The 18,814-nt window shown below is 36.8% G+C and overlaps 1 protein-coding gene across 2 annotated transcripts in view; it reads right to left on the bottom strand.

Annotated features, from left to right (window-relative positions):
* Window positions 1–1,385: 1,385 nt before the first annotated feature.
* Window positions 1,386–18,814, bottom strand: part of map3k7 (mitogen-activated protein kinase kinase kinase 7) — a 31,058-nt gene continuing 13,629 nt past the window's right edge. The window contains exons 12-18 of one of the 2 annotated variants that reach the window (XM_069196351.1): window positions 18,274–18,433; window positions 16,423–16,503; window positions 11,391–11,458; window positions 8,508–8,607; window positions 7,745–7,806; window positions 7,102–7,217; window positions 1,386–4,719 (exon numbers count right to left, since the gene is read on the bottom strand). In XM_069196351.1, the coding sequence (XP_069052452.1) occupies window positions 4,539–4,719; window positions 7,102–7,217; window positions 7,745–7,806; window positions 8,508–8,607; window positions 11,391–11,458; window positions 16,423–16,503; window positions 18,274–18,433 (768 nt within the window). In that variant the 3' untranslated portion in view covers window positions 1,386–4,538. The remainder of the gene's footprint in view (window positions 4,720–7,101; window positions 7,218–7,744; window positions 7,807–8,507; window positions 8,608–11,390; window positions 11,459–16,422; window positions 16,504–18,273; window positions 18,434–18,814) is intronic. The other variant, XM_069196353.1, reaches the window with a different exon arrangement.

The raw sequence follows: 18,814 nt of genomic DNA, 5'->3' as shown, positions 1-18,814 counted from the left end.
TACTGGTTCTTCACAAGCCACCATCTATCCTAAACTCAACTAGGAGCTCAGACTAATCTCCACATGCGCAAACCCAGGGACTCTTTGATGTACAGCAAAGGGAAAGGTTGATGTAGGCAACATCTTCAAGCATTTGACTAGACTTTAAGTCCTTGTCATCCTTAAGCACAAGAACTACCATATTTTTTTGCTAGGATAGGGTCTTCTGAAAATTGATGTAGCCAATTTCTAAAGCCGAAAAGCCTGCTTACAGAAATCCAAGAATCCTGAATAGCAGCCGTCCTCATCAAGTTTAATGATCTCCAATCTCAATCTCCAATCTAATCACATCCCTCCTTTCATGGTATAAGCACTTACAATCTTATTAGTTAATCGTGCAACAGCAGTCAAAACTGTGAGGTTCTCATCTCCCTCCTGCCTAAAGGACAGTAACTCTCTTCATACTCCCTGACGATCTCGTACTAGACAGTTTGCAGGTGGCATACCAAAAAACTGAGCTGTTGAGAGTAGAAAATTGTGGCAGCATTGACACTGGGAGGGAACACTCTCCAAGAAGCTAATTGCCCTCAAAGGCAATCTTCAGTAAGCAATTCCCACCTTGCGATCACTCTCTGCCAGCATCCCCTGCTGAAGTATTGCTACTTTATACTGCTTCTTTATACTCTGAAGACCATAAAAATGAGACTACACATGTGGCAAGAATATTCTCCTCTGTACATGGCTTTGACCCCTTCTTCCCGGTTGGCCGATGCACCAAACTTTCTATCCTGCCCGAAATCACCAACCAAGCAGCGCAGCAGTGAAAAAGTATGATCTCGGCTCATAACTGGAAAGATGCCCTCTTCAACGTCCCGCACTTACAGAACAGTACTGACTAGCTATCAAGGCTTCACTAACTCCCACCTGAGAAGTGAGAATATACTAGACATAGACAGTGGTCGTGACAGACAAAATATTTAATAGCTAGAAAAATGCTGTATTCTCATTAAGAACAGTAACAGCGATTGACCTTATACAACCTGCACTGTATATAGTCTGGGGGGTAACGGAAGTAAAAATAATTGCAGCATGCACAGAACATACAAGCAGCGTCTGCTGTGAGGACTGTGATGAAAAATGTTAGAGGTAAAGTACCAGAAAGCACCTTGTTGTATTTTCATTTAAGGCCGATGTTTTCATACGGAGAAATGTAAAGTTTTTTTTTTTGTTGTACTTCAGTATGATTGTCCAGGTGTCTGCATATGTTTAATGACCAGTGTGTAAAGATGGATATTTAATACATTGATATACAGACTGAAAATCGCTGTGCTCAAAACATTAAAGCTTACAAACATAAAGCATTGGTTAATAATTTTAAAGCTTGTGTATTAACAATAAGAAACAAATTATTTCCATCCATTTTATTTTAAATGGTTTGCTATAGTCACCATATTCATTCCCATAGCTCAAGAAATCAAACAATATTATGTACAGTACACAGTAAATATATCCATAACTTCATTAAAACCTAAAAAAGGAAAAGCTTGTGTTGGAGAAACCACACTACACACCATCACTGTTTTAGCTACATAGTATTTAACAATACTGTACTCAGATTCACAAGTAGGCTTTCTCCTTTTCCATGATTGAGAAAGCACAATCCTATGGCATTTCATTTGTTTCAGATTTGTTTGTTTTAATTGATAGCTGGTCCGTTCGCTGTACATAATGGAATTTCTTAAACTGTGCAAAATTTTGTCAAATGGTCGCTTGAAAACATGCCAAATTAAACATACTGCTGAGAATCTGAGAATTCAGTTTTAAAATTGACATGCTCATATCCTCCGTTTTCCTATGGGGGGAAATAAAGGTCAAAGGGTTGTATGAAAAAACAAATGTGGACAGACGACTCAGTGATATCTAACCCACTAAAGACCTCACTGCATACCTGTTCTTAACAGCACTTATAAAGACACAGATGAGGAAGCTGTCACGTAAAATACAAAGCTATCATTGAATGTTCTCTCTGCACAGGAAAAATTGTACAATTTGTGAGGCATATAGGTTCTCCCTATTACATCACCTTGTGATGGTCAGAGGTCATCTGCATGTTAAATATGGTGACTTTTCTGAAGAGTCAAATGTTTCTTTTATCATGTTTACTAATTCAATTTGCCATCTGTCCAAATAATACAACAAACAAAAGCTGCAATGCAATAACTTTAAACTTCCTAAACTTGTAAAACTTTTAAAGTTACTGTAAAAAATACTTAGCAAGCACCATCATGTACAATACAAAATGTTAAGAGTAATCCAATGTCTATGGCAGCATTTTGAATGGGAAAGAGTAGTGTACAGTGGTGAAAAAGAGCATATATTCCTACGTAGTGGAACTGCTGTAACCTGAAAACCTTATATATCCTACTCAGACAACACTAACACTCTACAAATGTATGATTTACATCACACTGGCAGCAAAGCACTAAGATTTAAGCTGAAGCTTAACATTTCCAAAGACAGCAGTTTAAAACAATGCAAAAATAATCAGGTTTTTTCAGAAAAGGCAACATATTTAATATGCAAGTACCCTGTGTTGATTTAGGTGCAACAAGCACAATCTGCATCTACTGTACAGCTTTCCTAGTCCGCCATTTCTTACGAAAGATGAGCCGCGACAATGTATTTTACAGAGACAGATATCCATTCACAGAATCAAAAATGTTAAAATGTAGCATAAAGAATGGAAAATATTGTGCTCAATTTCTCTGTACATCACTTGTTCCAACACTTTGGACCTCTAACTTCCAAACTAAGATTCAGCTATAAATACTTGCCAATTTTTCTTCCAGTACAAAAAGCATTAATTATAGCAAACAAGTCTAGTGCTGCACCGCATAAAGAATTTTTTAAATAATTTACGTCATAACAGCCATGCTATTTTTCATGTGGTTAATATATTGAAATGAGGCACAGTGCATAATTAACAGGCTTTCAAGTTGGACCAAGTGATCAAGAGTTAACTACATAAAAAAGCAAGCTGTTTAAGGCAACTTGTGAAGACATTTGTGAAAAAGGAGGAAGCCTATTAACAACAGAAGACTGGAAATGGGGAACAGGACAAAAATAATCACCCTTCATTTTTGTCCACGTTTAAAAAAGAAGAACTTTGTAAAAATGAAAATAGAAAGCATGACATAAGTTGAACTTTCAATTACATGGAAATGTAATTTCTTGTCAGATCCAGTCAACAAGTAGCATTGGGCTTTTTAGTTTACTCCTTCAAAGATATTGCTATTATGTGTTGTTATAATGGTGGTCTTTTTAGCATGGAATAAAACATAAATATTTCATCTTTACATATGCAGGTAAATCTAAGGTTTGCAAACTGGTTACGTGGCTTTAGGTCTCACTATTGTGCGACACCTGATGAATATGAAAGGCATATTGCTTATTTTAAATACATCCCAGGTGCATCAACATTAATATGTGTGGTAACTGCTCCCAGATGTATCCAATTAATACTATGACCTAAGCAGAAAAGCAATGCTCTCTCTGATGATATTTCACCACGGACCTCTGATACTCATCTAATCACGTTCTATGGTCTCAAGATTCCAAAAAGTGAAGAAAAGGATTATGAAATGTAATGTAGAATGAAGAATGTGATCGACCCCTGTATTTTTTGTATTTCTGTCCTGTCAAGAACTTATTCTTTACATTCCCACCTCTGAGAAAAGGCTATATCAGGCTTTTACAGATGGCTATATGACACAAGATGCTGAACAGTTATGCCAGCTAAAAATATATATCTGAGTTGGCCGTTATATTTTTTTCGTAATTATGAGCTGTATTTCATATATTTTATCGAAGAGTCACAAACGTCTTGATCCAGATGGACATAACTAGGTAAACTGAAGTAAACTGGCCAGTGAAACTTCTTTGTCACATTTTAGACACAAAAAAGCCTTCACATTTCCCTTTATGTTTAACTGCAAGGCAAAACGTGCTGCAAACATACCGTATGACATTTCCATGAATGTTATGGTTATCTAGAATGTCTTTTCAATAATCATAATGCCAGATTACCCAGAAAATCTCAAGTTTTGCATGGATGATTCTGAACAATGAAGGTGTGCCATATTGCATCCATAAAATCCTTGACAAGAAAGTGTACAGAAGTATACTTTTTACATACTTCTGAGACCATTTTTGATGTACAGTATACAAGAGCACACGTTTATGCAGGGTTCTGGATGGATTTGACTCCATCACTTAGACCCTTTACCCCAGACCAATTATTATATGCAGCATGCTTATACACAGTAGATCACAGGTCTCTTTACAGTGCAAGAAAAGCCACAACCAACTCTGTCATACTGACCAAGGATTAATATTTCACTCAAAAAAGAATAAAAGTGAAAGCTGTGGCAGACATGTATAAGCTTCCAGATCACACAAAAGATGACAATCCTTAAAACAAACCAGCAGATATTACAAAACGTGAGCAGTCCATTTATCTGCAGCATGACTTGGGGCAGGGAAGGCATCAGATCTGGGCATCATGAAGTACCCTGTCTCTTTTGTTGCTGTGCTCTGATAAGTTCGAGCTGTTTTTTGCACTGCTGGAAATATGTGGAGAGACTTTTGTTTTCTTCTAGAAGTTTTTTATGTTCTTGAACCAGGCGGGACGTGTTTTGCTGATCTTTCTCATCCTGGTCCAATTCAGCTATCAGCTCATTCCTGAAAATAATTCAGAAAGAATTAAAGAAAATGTTTTACTTCCTTGAATTTGCATGGTAAGCAAAGCTCTGTCACATCTGTAAGCTAAAGAAGTCTCAAAAATCAAGTTTTAAATTTCGGTTTTCCAATTTCAATCTTGTGCAATGGAGTGTAAAAAGCTATAAAAGGCTTTCTTAAACACTGGTGAAGACACTGGTTTAAATGACGAAACAACAGTGAAATACAGTAGCTAAAACAGGTCACAAGCCTTGTTCACGTAAAGCCATGGATAAGATCAAAGCATGGCCTTGTATAAAGTTTCGTGCTTGATTCCCTGACACTCTAGTGTAACAACCTGGCAGTATTTCTCACTGTGCTCTTGGCTTCTGCAGGACAGGCAGCATCAAGCACGACACCGAGGGCAACGCGGACTTGAACACCAAACCTGCAACACTTGTGTTAAGTTACGGGAGTGTTAAGATTACTGATGAGCGCACAGGTGGAGGTCATGAGCATCTCCCTCACTAGCAGAAAAGTGGGCCAAGGTCTGGAACATCTTTACTACAGAACAACGGGACACCGGACGTATAATAAAAACAAAACTTAAATAATAGTCGAGGAGGGAAAGAGTTGTCAGCTAACAAACTGGGGAAGACAGGATTTAAGAACAGGTTAAGCACAAAATGAAAGCTACCACTGCAGGAGAGTTTAAGTGACTGAAATACAGCACGGATGTTAAAGCGTGCGTTCATTGCTGAATCCTACCTAATTCCTTGCCATTTAGAGCTGTGTTGCTACAATACCCATGTCTTGCCTTCCAGGTGGGATGTGTGTATTGCTCTTTCAGCTTGTAATGACATTTATATGTAATGATGGGTATATACGCTGTATATCCATCAGCTTTATTGTAAATTTCATATCTATAGTTTTAGGACAAATACATTTGTAAGTACTATTGTAAGTTATCCCAGATAAAGACATCTACTGGACATTTTAAAAAAATTCTAATTTAAAACCTTTAAAAAAACACTTGAACAAGTCAGTCGGTCTGAAATTACTAGTACACTTGCATGGCTTATTTTACTAGTTCGGTCTCAAATACTCAGACAAAGCAGCATACAAAAAAGCAGCATGCAAGATTTAAAAGCTAATATTTTATTATTGTTTTAAAACATTAGTATTTGTTTTAAAGACTTGATCTTGACAGACTCTACTATAAACAGGCCTGAAATAATGAAGGGTCTTCGGTTTGGTTATACTGTTATTTTGAGGGAAGAAGGGAATTTTGTTAAATGTTTTTACTCTGACAACAGACAATAAGTGTCAGCAATATTCCTACAAAAATGGATTAAACATTAAGTATCCATTTATAACATTACTAAGCATGTTTTTCTATTTTTTAACTTATCAGATTCACACATTTTTTAATCAAATCCACAATTCCAAGCAAGGGAAAACTACCAAAATGTTTTACTGCAATTTTATAAAACGTGGGTATAGGGTGTGTTCAATGCTGAAACTATTGTAAGTACTAAGGACATCTCATCGTTTCACTTAAATAGCTAACAGATTTTCTTCACATCTAATTCTACTGCAAAACATGGTAGTATCTCAATTTTCCAAATCGCATATGGTTAGCAAGTCTGTGTAATGTAAAAGCAGAGTAAATACCGAACTGAACACAAAAGATTCTAGAAAAGCGGCATTCCTAATTCAGCACAACTCATCATCTATAAATAAAAATGACTACATGTAATTAAAATATAGGCATGACTTCAGACAAACTTGGCGTTCACTGCTTAGGAGCTCTGTTTGTCTTGGACATGTTGCCTAAATTCAGTAATTGCCTTGGATAGTCTTCTTCAGGATGTATCATAGGCTTTCCTTTAAAGTCCTTCCTTTAAATATAGACGCTTAAAAGCTGACAGGACTTTCGTTGGCGTTGAACTCCTAATTATGTCACGTCCCTCCATGATTGAAAGCAACACAACTCTAATACGCCTATTAAGATCACCTGCTTTCTAAACGTGACAAAAATCGATTATGTAAACTATTCTATGATGATCAAAAGCAGCTCCTTTAAGTAAGACATGTTATATTCCAAGCAAGTACTACAAAATAAAACTAAGAACGTAAATAATAGGTCAGAAATAGTTGTTAGCATTGTTCCAAAATTGGCTTGAGCTGCGGTGAACCTGTACAGCTTTCAGAGCCTCAAAATGAGTTTAATAAAGGATGATGCAAACTCGAACTGTATGTTTATTTGTGTAACCGTTTATGACTTGTATGTTACCACAGTTGCCCTAGTGCATTGACTGATCTATAGTGACACATCTTAAAAGACAATAAAATGAATGATTGACACCTCTGATCTTTTGCTATTTCAACCTTTTCTTCACTTACTTTCTCTGTATCAGCAATGCAATTTCCGTTTGAACTTTTAGGTATTCCTGTGCCATTTTGCAATGCTGTTCAAACACTGCCATGGACTCTTTGGAGTTTGGACAAGGAGCAAGTGGCTGAAAATAAACACACATGTTGCCATTAATTGGTACGGCAGCTTAGGACTTGCTAGACTGCAATGCACATGTATTTATACCAGCAATCAGAATCATCTAAGCTTTTAAAAATACACTCCAAAATCAAAATGTCTCACTTGCTTTGCCAAAGTAGACTTATATTTACATTCCACTTTTTATATAGCATCATTTCATCTATTTGCAACAAGAAGTAATCCAACCTTAATTAAATTAACATACTCAAATTTCAGCGTCCTTGAAATCATCTTTTGGTTGTGAAATTCAGCCAAACCACAGCCAAACGATCACACGGGAAATTTTACCACAATTTCTTTTCAGGAAACAATAAAAATGCATCCAAGTTCACAGGAAGCAACTGCTGAATGTTGAAAAACAAAAACTCCCGGTTAACATTACTTTGCAAACTGCTAAAAAATTTGGAATACTGGGTACATTTAAAAGTGAAAGTGAAAATGCATAGCAAGAGACGCCGTTTTTATTTGTGAACACAGTTACCAGAAAGGTACCTGCAGCTGGTGATCCAAAGTGAGATACGCCATGGGGATAGAATTGTCAGACCCATTGGTATCTAGGAGATGTGAAGTTAAGAATTAAAGGAGAAACATTAGACAACATTATACAAAATGTAGCCAATTAAGTTACCAACCGCCACCCGAGCAGAACTGTTGAAGCTTCCATTAAGTGCAATGAATGAGTTAATGTTTCCTTAAGAGAGAGCTAGAAGGCTAAGTATCATATGCAGGAGATTTGGAGAGCATACATTGTGCTCTCGACACTCAGAATAAAATTGTTTGCTGATATTATCAACATCTACTTCAACCCTCAATGTAACCTGGCACAATAGTACCTGCGACGTAATTCTCTCTTGTATTCAGACTTTCCCCTTCTAGCATATCTTATTTTAAACCTGATGCAAAAGGCTATTTAAAACATGTATACATGTAAATATGTATTAAATGATTATTAAAAGATTTTTTATGCACCTAAAGACTACACACATATTAAGATGACTTCTTTAAAGTGTCTAAAATTACAAATTAATTCTGTGAAGCTGAAATTGTATTTCCTTGAAAAGATGAAAACACTTGTGATTTCTTTACTGTGCTTTGCATTTAAAAAATACAACTTTACAAGAGGTATTATGGCACTTATAAGACTGACATTTTGTCAGACATTTTACAGATTCACTTCAAAAAAGAAGTGGAAATGTCTTTAATCTCCATTCAAAACAAAATGCACACTTCAGATTAACGTGAAACTGGGTTCTACCTGCAGAATCATCAGGTGAGAAGCCTAAACTCCTGGCCTTGTCTGTCGGAGTGATCATCCTCACACTGGGACTGGATGACCGGCTGCTGTTCCTACTTCCCTAAAAACACCACAATTGGGGAAGAAATAAGAAGCTGAATTAAAACAAATAAAAGTAAAGAAAATATAGTGAGCAAAAACGTAACCCATCGCTGTATTTTTGTATACATTTTCTAACTATTCTTCAGCTGGGTGCTATCAGTGAATTACACATCTTCCTGCACCCTCGTTTCTCCAACGTTGGTGAAGCTTCTGCACTGTACAGGGCCTTAGAGAAACTTGCCAAAGTAAGAGACTACCAGGTGAGTTAACTGAGCATGAAAAGAAACTAATCATGCATTTTAAAAAAATAAAGCCAACCGAATTTGGATAATTATTGTTTTTTTTGTCAATGTGATTAATTTGGTTATTCATGAATGACCATGATGCACTTGAATGACTGCTCTATAAGCACTAAATCACCTCGTTGGCAAGACAAATAAGTGGGCTTGAGTGACGAGGTGATTTAATCCATTGGATGTGAAACCTGGTAAAAATCTAGAAGGAAAATCACACAAAACCCCCAATGTTTCCCATCTTATCATCAGAAGAGCACCTTTTGACTACTAAATTTGAGGCTGAACAAAGTCACCTCAGGTGGACATGCCAGCAGCGAACCTGTCATTTTAGCAATGAATCAAGGTTTTGCACTGGCCACTCTGACTGACGTCAGCACATACAGTGCAGAACGATACGCTACTTGTTGTGTACAACAGACCAGTCAATAGGGAGTTCTAGGTGTACTGGTCTGAGCAATAGTGTCAAGTCTCTACAGAACCTCATGTGATCAAGGCTGATGACAGCATGACTGCACAGTGTTGTACTGATCAAGTCCTAGGACAACACTCGTTGTCCGCATTCACGACAAGAAGCATGTCCTCGTGTGACTCCTGTCACAACACCTTTTTTGCAAGATGAGAATGTGATGAGAACATGACACTTATGCTGTGGATGCAAAAAAAACCTGTGAAGGCACATTCCCCAGAGCTGGTTGGTGTAAGAGTTGCACCAGCCTAGGTGTCTAGGAGGTGCAGATGAACTGCAGCAATGCCCCCACTACACTGGCATGCTCAGCAATAGTTGCTAAAGAGCAATGAAAACCAGGGGTAAATTGGGGTCAAGAAAAACTCATTACAAGTAGAATTAATTAAAAAGATACTCATAATATACTGAACAAATTCATCACATCTTATGCGGAAGCCTATCTTTAAAAGAGAAGGGAAAAAAGCTGAAAAGAGTTTAACTGTTACAGTAGCAGGTCATTTCCTGCTTTATTCAATTTTAGTCAACGCAGTAAAAATATTACCCAACAAAACGAAGAATGAATGTTAGTGCTGTTTCATAAGGGTATGTTCAATAATAGAGTATGTTTTCCATTTCTTATTCTACTACATAAGACCTCTTTTAAAATCAAACGGTACATTTAAGAAAAAATTCTTGAATCCACCGTTTAGTCAAACGTGTAATCATTTATTAAAATATATATAAAAATACTGTAAAAACAGAAGATAAGATAAAATATACAAAATTAAACGAACAACAGCATACATTTTTAGGAAGTGTTTTTTTTGGGAAAACATGTTCTGCAATCTGTCAAACAAAATCATGCCATTCACACAGTTAAAAACAAATTCTACTCATGCGTTTGTTTAAGAATAAAGTATGCAGAACTGGAATATTTCTTGTCTTGAATCAGTGCAGTGGAAAGGGAAAGATACAGAGCGACAAAGGCTGTCCTGGCTGATTAGTCTTTCAACAGCAAGGACTGGTGGGCCCAACAACACGGCAGCGATTCCCACTGGAGAACGTGCAGGGCAGGGAGGGTTAATCCACCGCAACTCTGTCCCCTCATGGTTTAGCATCTTGGCAGAACACGAGGAACAGGCTTTGCTGAGTAAAACTGGGAACTACCCACGTACTCCAATACTCCCTAATCGTCATTCAGTTCTGCCGGAGTAAGAAGGTCCACAATGTGACGGACAGTCAGGGAAGTTCTTTAGCTCAGTCTAAGGGATTGAAGTATGCCAATTCAAGAATACATCTTTTAACAAAGGGGACACGTACATCTACTGTTATTGAGAAAAGTTAACGCAGGCTGTATTTTTAACTTATTAGAATGAAGTAAAATCATCTATTACAATTTATAAAAATTGAAAATCCTGACTCTGAACCTTGCCTGCTGGTACCTCATTTTGCTTAGCGTAACTGTACTCTTGCTGTGAACCCTGGTACGCTTTCACCATAACTTCAGTAGAGGGTAGACTGGAAACCTGTGAAGTACAGTAAGTGTGCTGTTCTGAGGACATCAGAGCAGCACACCCAAAGCCAATAGGATGATGGAGGGCACAAGGAATGCTATAGATTTCAAGGGCTTTTTATGCTTTGCTTTCTGGCTGTACAGAGTAACCCTCAGTTACCACGTATTCTGTTTTTTTTCTGCTCTTTCCCCCTTAACATAGCTTGACAGATGTTGCATTGCTGGACATTTAAGCAATTTCTGAATGCTGTAGGTGTTGCCATTTTTACAAATTTCCAGTGTAGGATTCAACACCACATGGCACAGAATTAAAAAAAAAAAAAAAATTACTACCGGATAAAATAAAAACCGTTGAGGGGAAAAGAGACTGAATTATACAATGCATCTTCATGTCTGATTTTCTAAGGAGATCAGTACAATGATTATTTTTTCTTATGATTGTTTTTTGATTATGTTACGGCAACACGTCATATTTTACATTCCATTTTAAGGCCGTGGTATTTAGACAGAAGAGGCCCTTCCACAGTTAGAGGGTTAAACCACCTTACCTGACTGGATTCTGTTCCTATTCCTGGAAGGTCCTGCACAGATCTGCGCCTCTGTTGTTCACTGCTTGCTAATTAACGAAGACACAACACAGAACAGAACAGTAAGTGCCACTGAGAACCAGTGCCTGCTTCTGATGGGAGCTCTACACATCCATAGAGGGAGGGACAGTGTAATAAGAAGAGAGCGAGACAGAAGGACAGCTGCAGAGATTTAACTCAAAAAATGCTGGCCTGTCAACATGCAGCATAGCCCCTCACACACTGACCACTCCTACCACACAAATAGTTTACCTTACTCTCCTCTGCCATTTTCTGTCACGTGTTTGGACAGATCCATTTGTGTAGGGGGCAGAGCTGGTGATGTTAGGTTTTCACTTAAGCAGTTTTCACAGCAAGATTGGCAATATAAGGTCTCAGGCTCTGCTCAGCTCCTGGGGATATTGCTTGCAGTCCTTTTGCTCTTTAAGAGGTCTAACCTGGCTTACTACGTAAGAACAAAAGTAAACAAATTCCATCTATCTGGCTTAGGTATATAAATAGTTCCATCTCTGCTGGAAAGAGAGCCCTAACTATGTCCTAAGAGTCACGTCTTGCTATGAACTTATTAACACAGAATACTGTAATCTCTCTTTCCACACCTGCTGGCAATTATCAGACAATGACAGCCTTATGGTCTGACTACTCTCTTCACCCAAAGAAAAACTATCAATTGATTTCTGTAATCTGTAGTGAATTTCCATGCAGAGCAAAAGACTGAAAGCACCTATTTTTGGATTAGAGTACACAAATCCTTAATATTATCCTTTTTTAACTACATTCTTCCCTAGAAGGTCATACAGATAAAATGAAAATATTAATATTGGCCTTAAAGTAAATTCTTGCAGTTCCCTACACTTTCAAACTCGTAAAAAACAAACTTTCATTTGTGACTGATCTCAACATTTGGGAAAATAACCAGGAAAAAAGAGGACGTAAGGGGATGAAAATCTGTCGATGATTGTTCATAATGGCCATGTAAGTTCAAAAGTGTTCAAAAAAAATTCTGCCATGTTTTAAGATGTTCTTTTGTGACAAAACCTTGTTTAGAATTTCTTGTGTAAATTTCTAATGCCGATATTTAGTCAACCACATTAAATGTATTCCTTTAGTAAACAACACAATAATGCAGGGATACTAAATGCAATAACACACCAGTCCTGTTATATCAATAAGGCCTGATTCACTCCTCAGTGTAACATGATTAACTCATTCCTCTGTTCCTGGAGAGGTCAGTTGTAGTTGTGAAGAGCCACAAATAAAAAAATGCTCAAAATGTTTAGGACATCAATGATAGATGGGTCACCTATCATAAATAATCAATGTGCAGTGCTTTACAGAAACTAGAATAGAAGAACACAGCTTCTACCACTTTAGTGACAACTGTTGATGATTCCATTCAAGTCTGTTTTCATGCAAAACTGAACTTTTCAAGTTTTTCAAGTCTTTACAAATTAATAATCTGACAGTGAGGCTCCCTAGGACCAGGGCTAGCCACCCTTACTCCACACAAATAATATAAATAAATTGCACTTACAATAAGTACAATATTGTGAAGCTTTGAGATCATTACAGATTTTGCCTAACATAAAACAAAAAATCTAAATTTCAAATGCAGCTGTGTGTAAATGTAATAGATTTGTTATTTACTAAGCACATAAAATAAAATATTCAGTTTTGCAAAAGGGACCAACATCTTATGCCTCAGAGCAGATCTTTTCTACTATTTCAATGCACTCTATGCCTTTAACTACAAAATGTATTTTAGATGATGGAAAACTTTGCAAAACAAAATCATTAAAAAATGATTTACCAACTTTTCAGTAATTTTTGTTTCAGAGGATGAAACATGCTGAAATAATCAAAACAATGAGAGTAATGAGGTGATTGGATACACTTGCAAGTAAAAACAAGTAGAAAGGGAAAAAAAAACTATTTAATACCATTTTGGATCTGCCTTAATAACTAAATTAAACTGACCCACCTTCCATCTTTAGGTTTCATCCCACTTCAGTTGTACTCTTAAACAGTTCAGTGCTATAAGGTGTAATTGTGGCCTATTGACATCACAGGCCTAACGTTTTGGCCTGATTAGTACAGGGATGGTATAGGTGAGGAGTCCTAGAGAGCCCCAATCCAGTAAGCCTTGTAGGTAACCAGTTTTGAAAGACTAGCAACACCCGTGAGCTACCAATAAATCAAACAGAAATTCTGTTCAATCAGGAAAATTCTGGCCCTTGAGTGCCGAGCTGCAGTTAAATTTTAGACCTAAATGATCTCTGAATTGCTTGACAATTCACCTGTTTAACTGACCACAGTGTAATTGTTCAACATCTTTTTGAAACTGGGGATGTGATGGTGACCTACGAAACCTGCTGGATCAAGGCTCTCCGGGACGAAGGCTGCAGATGCATGCTGTAAGTGGTGTTGGTGGACCAGAGGTGCTCCAATTGCATGTGACATTCTTAGAATGAGATGAATCAAATTGTTGTCCTGGTTCTGAATACTTGGTCATTCCTTTTCAGACCCTTTGGAATGAAAGTAGTATATAAACAAGGGGTTACTCATTACTGCTAAATGTCAGACCCTGTACTGCAAAGAAAACCTTTGAGAAAATATTGTCATTAAAAGTAACACGCTCCTGTCATGCAAGTTTCACTGTCATTTTCATTTTTTGTAGCAAATACTGCCCTCTGCTGATACAAAACAAGATTACACCGTTCTATTATTACGGATGTCTTTCTTGCACACTTAAAACACATAACCAAGAACCGATCTCCTGAGTAGTGAACTGCCAAAAGAGAATACAGTACCAAGTTATGGATCCTCCAAAAAAGCTCTTCCCAGACATTGGCTTCAAAGTAAACAATACATTTACTTTCCATCACGGGACACACAAACCTGCACTCACTTTAAATGTAGACACTAAGTAACCTGACCAGCATTTCTTTGGACTCTGGGAGGAAGCAAGAGCACCTAGAAAAACGCACAAAGCCCTGGGGAGAACATGGAAATGCCAGAAAAAAAGATCCCCCATATTTTCCAGTTCCAGCTACTACACCAAATATTGTTTAGCTCTGCTACCAGCCCCCCCAAAAGTACAGGCCAGCTGAGATGCTGCTCAGAAACATTATTACTGCCACTGAGCGAATTGTCGATCTAGTTCACTACCTCTTGAGACCAGGAAGTGCTGGCTTGGAAAATGACTTAATTGGAAGGAAATGGCCAGAAGAGAGTGCAGGATTTTTTTAAAAATTTGTTTTCATGTCTGATGTGCTAGGATGATGCTTCATTCACCTACATTTTATGATAAAAATGAAATTTAAAGAGTGCTCCACCCTGAGCCCCATGGTTCGAAGGAGACCTTGCAAATAAAAGGCCAGTTTAGCCCACAGTAAACAGGACAGAAGTGCACACAATCTTTTTTTGTAAATATTTTTCAAGCTATATTTTGGAGAAACTGAGAACAATCATTTATAATTTCCTAACAAATAAGTATTTCTTAAAGCCTGAATACTGGTTTAAAAACCACTTCCAAAACCACAGCTGGTATATTTATTACAAATCCATTCAACTGCTTGCAAAAGCTTTGCAAAAGGAGGAATATAGGTCAGAATAAGAATAAGTGTTTAAAATACAGGTGAAAGTGCTTCTTATATCAGACTGCAAAAAAAAAGTCCACAAAGGAAGCTGCAATTTTTAATTGCACAACACTGCAAGATTTGTAAAAAATCTAAGTTGGATAAACTGTCAGTAGTACTAAACTGTTAGTAAACTAAATGCAATATTAATTGGATGAAAACCCTTAATGCATTACATCTCACTCACAATCCACTTTCAATGAAGGGACTTGAAACTATACTTTATGTTTTTCCCCTGACAACTCGAAATTAAGGAGAATAATCAGAGAATTGTAGACAGTCTTCCAGAAACTAAAAGTTAACGAGGTGGTCTTGGATTGTACTGCATGATGTGGTAGCTCTGTGTAATACTTTGTCTGTAGCTCTTGCACAAGACTATATGTGAACTAAACAACAGATATTACACATTCAGAAAGCACAGTGGATGGATATTATAGTGAAAACCAACAAAAAGTTGAGATTTCTGAAGAAAAATAAAATGGAATAGTTTTTGAAAAGGATTTAAGAAATAAATAAAAAAAATCTATGAATTTAGCAATATTTAAATGGTTGTGCTCAGTAATTTTGTTGGTGAAATGTCTGATGGACAAAAGGGAACATTAGTCATGCATTGTATCATTTTTGAAAAGTGACAAAATAAATGACTATTGACTTATTCATCACTTCCATAAGCAGCATGCTGCAAAGAAAAACCATTAAGTTACATGATGTGGATTAAGAAACACAAAACATGAAGAAAGCTTAAAAGCTGCATGTACATGTTGCTCCAGATATGAGAAAACCAATCCACTATCAAAGAATCATTAAACAGTATCTCCTTTCTCCTGGTATTTGTTCAAAACAATATTTCAAGCAGCTGGTTATTAAAAGCTACAAAGATAAAACCTAACATGATCCAATGAACCTTTGTAGGAAAAAACACCTCAATTACCTAAATCTTGTACTGTTATATGTATTTGAAGTGAAAATATAATTTATAATCTAGGCTGTCTGTTATAGAACAGGGCCAAAATCATATTTTACATTGAAAACACATTAGTCAGCCGTCACATTTTCTTTTATATATAAAGCTGATTAAAAAGAGCTACTATTCATTTAGCATAAAATTACAATATTTGTCTTCCAATACAGCTGACATTTTGTCTTATAATAGAATATGTTGTTAGCCGTTTGTGAATCACTTTTACCAGGGCAGGGAAATCAAGCTTCTTAAGATACAGGGATAGCGCAAAAGCAAGAAACCACCACCTGGAGCAACAGGCACTGAGGGAAACAATCACACCAGCAAACCAAACTGCTGATTCAGACAAGCCAGCTACCCAGCCAACGTTGAGCCCAGTTGTTAGCACTGGTACCTGATATGTAGATCTTGGGAACATCCAGAATGGTGCCAAATGAAGCAGTTTTACGGTGGCCTCTTTTAGACTGGGGGCGTGCTGCAAAAATACACATATATAGCTGCATACACATGCAGAACTACACACTGTACCAAAGCATGTTAATAGTCGGATTAACAGAGCCTCTTATTCCGACGAGACAACGACAAGCAGAACGCCTACATGCACAAGCAATGCACAACAAGCGTCCTGTCAAAACGCAAGCTCAGGTGTTAATGCAGAACAGTCACAAGCAACGCTGCTGTAGACATGACCAGGTCGACAAAAACAAGCCTCCACAGCAATTTCCAAACACAAACACTGTTATTCACTTAAAAAAAAAAACTCTGAAAGCAGAGAGTGCACAGGGATGTTTAGGAGAAGAGGGGCTCATTCAGGGCATTCATATATATATATAATCTGAGTAAAACTGTCATTCACAATAGTTAATCAAACTTCCACTCAAGCATACTATTATACAGGAAACTATGAATATGACAAATTATCCAAATTTGAAATGTAAAAGAACAGAGTAGTAAATTTGTTCCTCATGCGTATCTTTCTCTAACCTGAAAATGCTTACCAAGTCGCTAAACTGGGGCCAAAAAAATAAAACCCACACAGTTCAAGAAGCATTGATGTGCAATGTTACAGGCGGTAGTAGGGATTATTGGGGAAAAGAACTCATTTTCACATTGCAAGCCGGTAAAACTTAACAAGTTGAGTCTTGAGTGTAAACCAGTGTAGGAAACTTAGAAATAAAAATAATAGCTTTCTATGGCAAAGAAACTGCAAATATATAAACAAAAATATTTGATGTAGGAGTAGTAAATTAAAATGAATATTCCCATTTGGGTCTGAAGATATTTTATGACTTAAAAGATAAAGTAAAAAATCGGTAGGCTAATATTTTTATACTTAACATCACTGGACAACTGAAAAACTATTCTTAAACCATTCTTAAAAAGGATCATAATGAAAATGAGATTCAGACCTAATATATTGTATAATGCAATGTTTTTTGCGAAAGATTAGTGTAGATTAAAGAAAATCACAACTTCACAGAACTATATATTAATGTTGCTACAAAAGAAATGTCACTTTGCTGAAAATTTGCACATAGAAGTTTAATAATTAAAATGAGCAAGATGGTGTGAAAACACTTGTATCTATATTTGGCAATATTTCTTAAAAATGTTCTATTCTCAAAAAAAGAAAAATAACACTTAAAACAACTGTCAACAAGGGATGTTTTCTGAATTATGGAATAGTACCATTTTGAAATGATTGCTGACAGCATTCAGTGAATGTTCGTTATTTGTGTATAATGTTTCAGTAAATACCTTTAGCACACTGACAGTGGAAAAAACAGTGGAATCCATACTCTTCAAACTCATTTTCTGAGATGCTAAAAGTCAGGATTCCAGAATGCATCAGAATTGTTCACATTACAGTATCAGAATACATCCTCTTGTCCTCTCACTCCTTAAAGTTGTGTTAGTGTAAAAGCAACTACTGGTCCATTAGTGCCTGATCCTAACTCATTTACACTGAATTAAAAAAACACTACAAATCAATCTAACCCAGAACTCTAAGATTGAAGACTTAGTAAACAGCATTTGAATGAAATTCTTCATTTGATTCTGGCTGGTGCAGAATTTCATCATCTATGATGAGCTGGTTGCTAATGTATTTACTAGACACTATCTCCAAAACTACTTAAATCTCCACAATCGGAAAACCTAACAAGGGTTTCATTGCTTCATTTCTTAGCCACTCTGAAAGGAAATGCAAATATCAACCATTTATGTACTTGAATGCTAATGTCACCTGCATTTCCAAATGTCATCCTGGAGTCCAAGTCTGACAGGTCTGTACTCATCCTCTTGCTGTCTGCAGAGGCAACAGACTGTGGCCGTCCCCTGGAATCAGACAGGCTTTCTACACTGCCACCTCTGGACAGAGGTAGGACCGGACGTACTGCATCCCCCTGAGACAGAAGTCTAGTTTTAATCTGTATACATTGAACTGCAAGTACAGTTATCAAGCACTTATTCAAATACAAAACGATAATCCAGGAACACATATGTTCTGAAATTAGGTGGTGCATTAATGATGGTGATTGATACCCAACGGCATTGATAATTGTGGACACTACCTCCCCAGTGATGTAATTCAAGAGTTAATTCTAATAGTTAATTGAAAAAGTATGTTTAATTATATTTACTATACAGTACTAGTCAGTTAAGTAATGTTTAAATGTGAAGAAGCATTAGTCTCAACAGTGTACAGGGTGGCTCAATTTCAATCATCATTTCTAATTAGTGTGCTTGAATTTGAGAGATTCGTTGTAGATAATGTTCATATCTGA

The sequence above is a fragment of the Lepisosteus oculatus genome, chromosome 2 (assembly GCF_040954835.1).
Source record: "Lepisosteus oculatus isolate fLepOcu1 chromosome 2, fLepOcu1.hap2, whole genome shotgun sequence".
In the NCBI taxonomy this organism is placed as follows: Eukaryota; Metazoa; Chordata; class Actinopteri; order Semionotiformes; family Lepisosteidae; genus Lepisosteus; species Lepisosteus oculatus.
The sequence above is the reverse complement of the archived record's forward strand: the minus strand, read 5'-3'. Positions and strand labels throughout refer to the sequence as shown.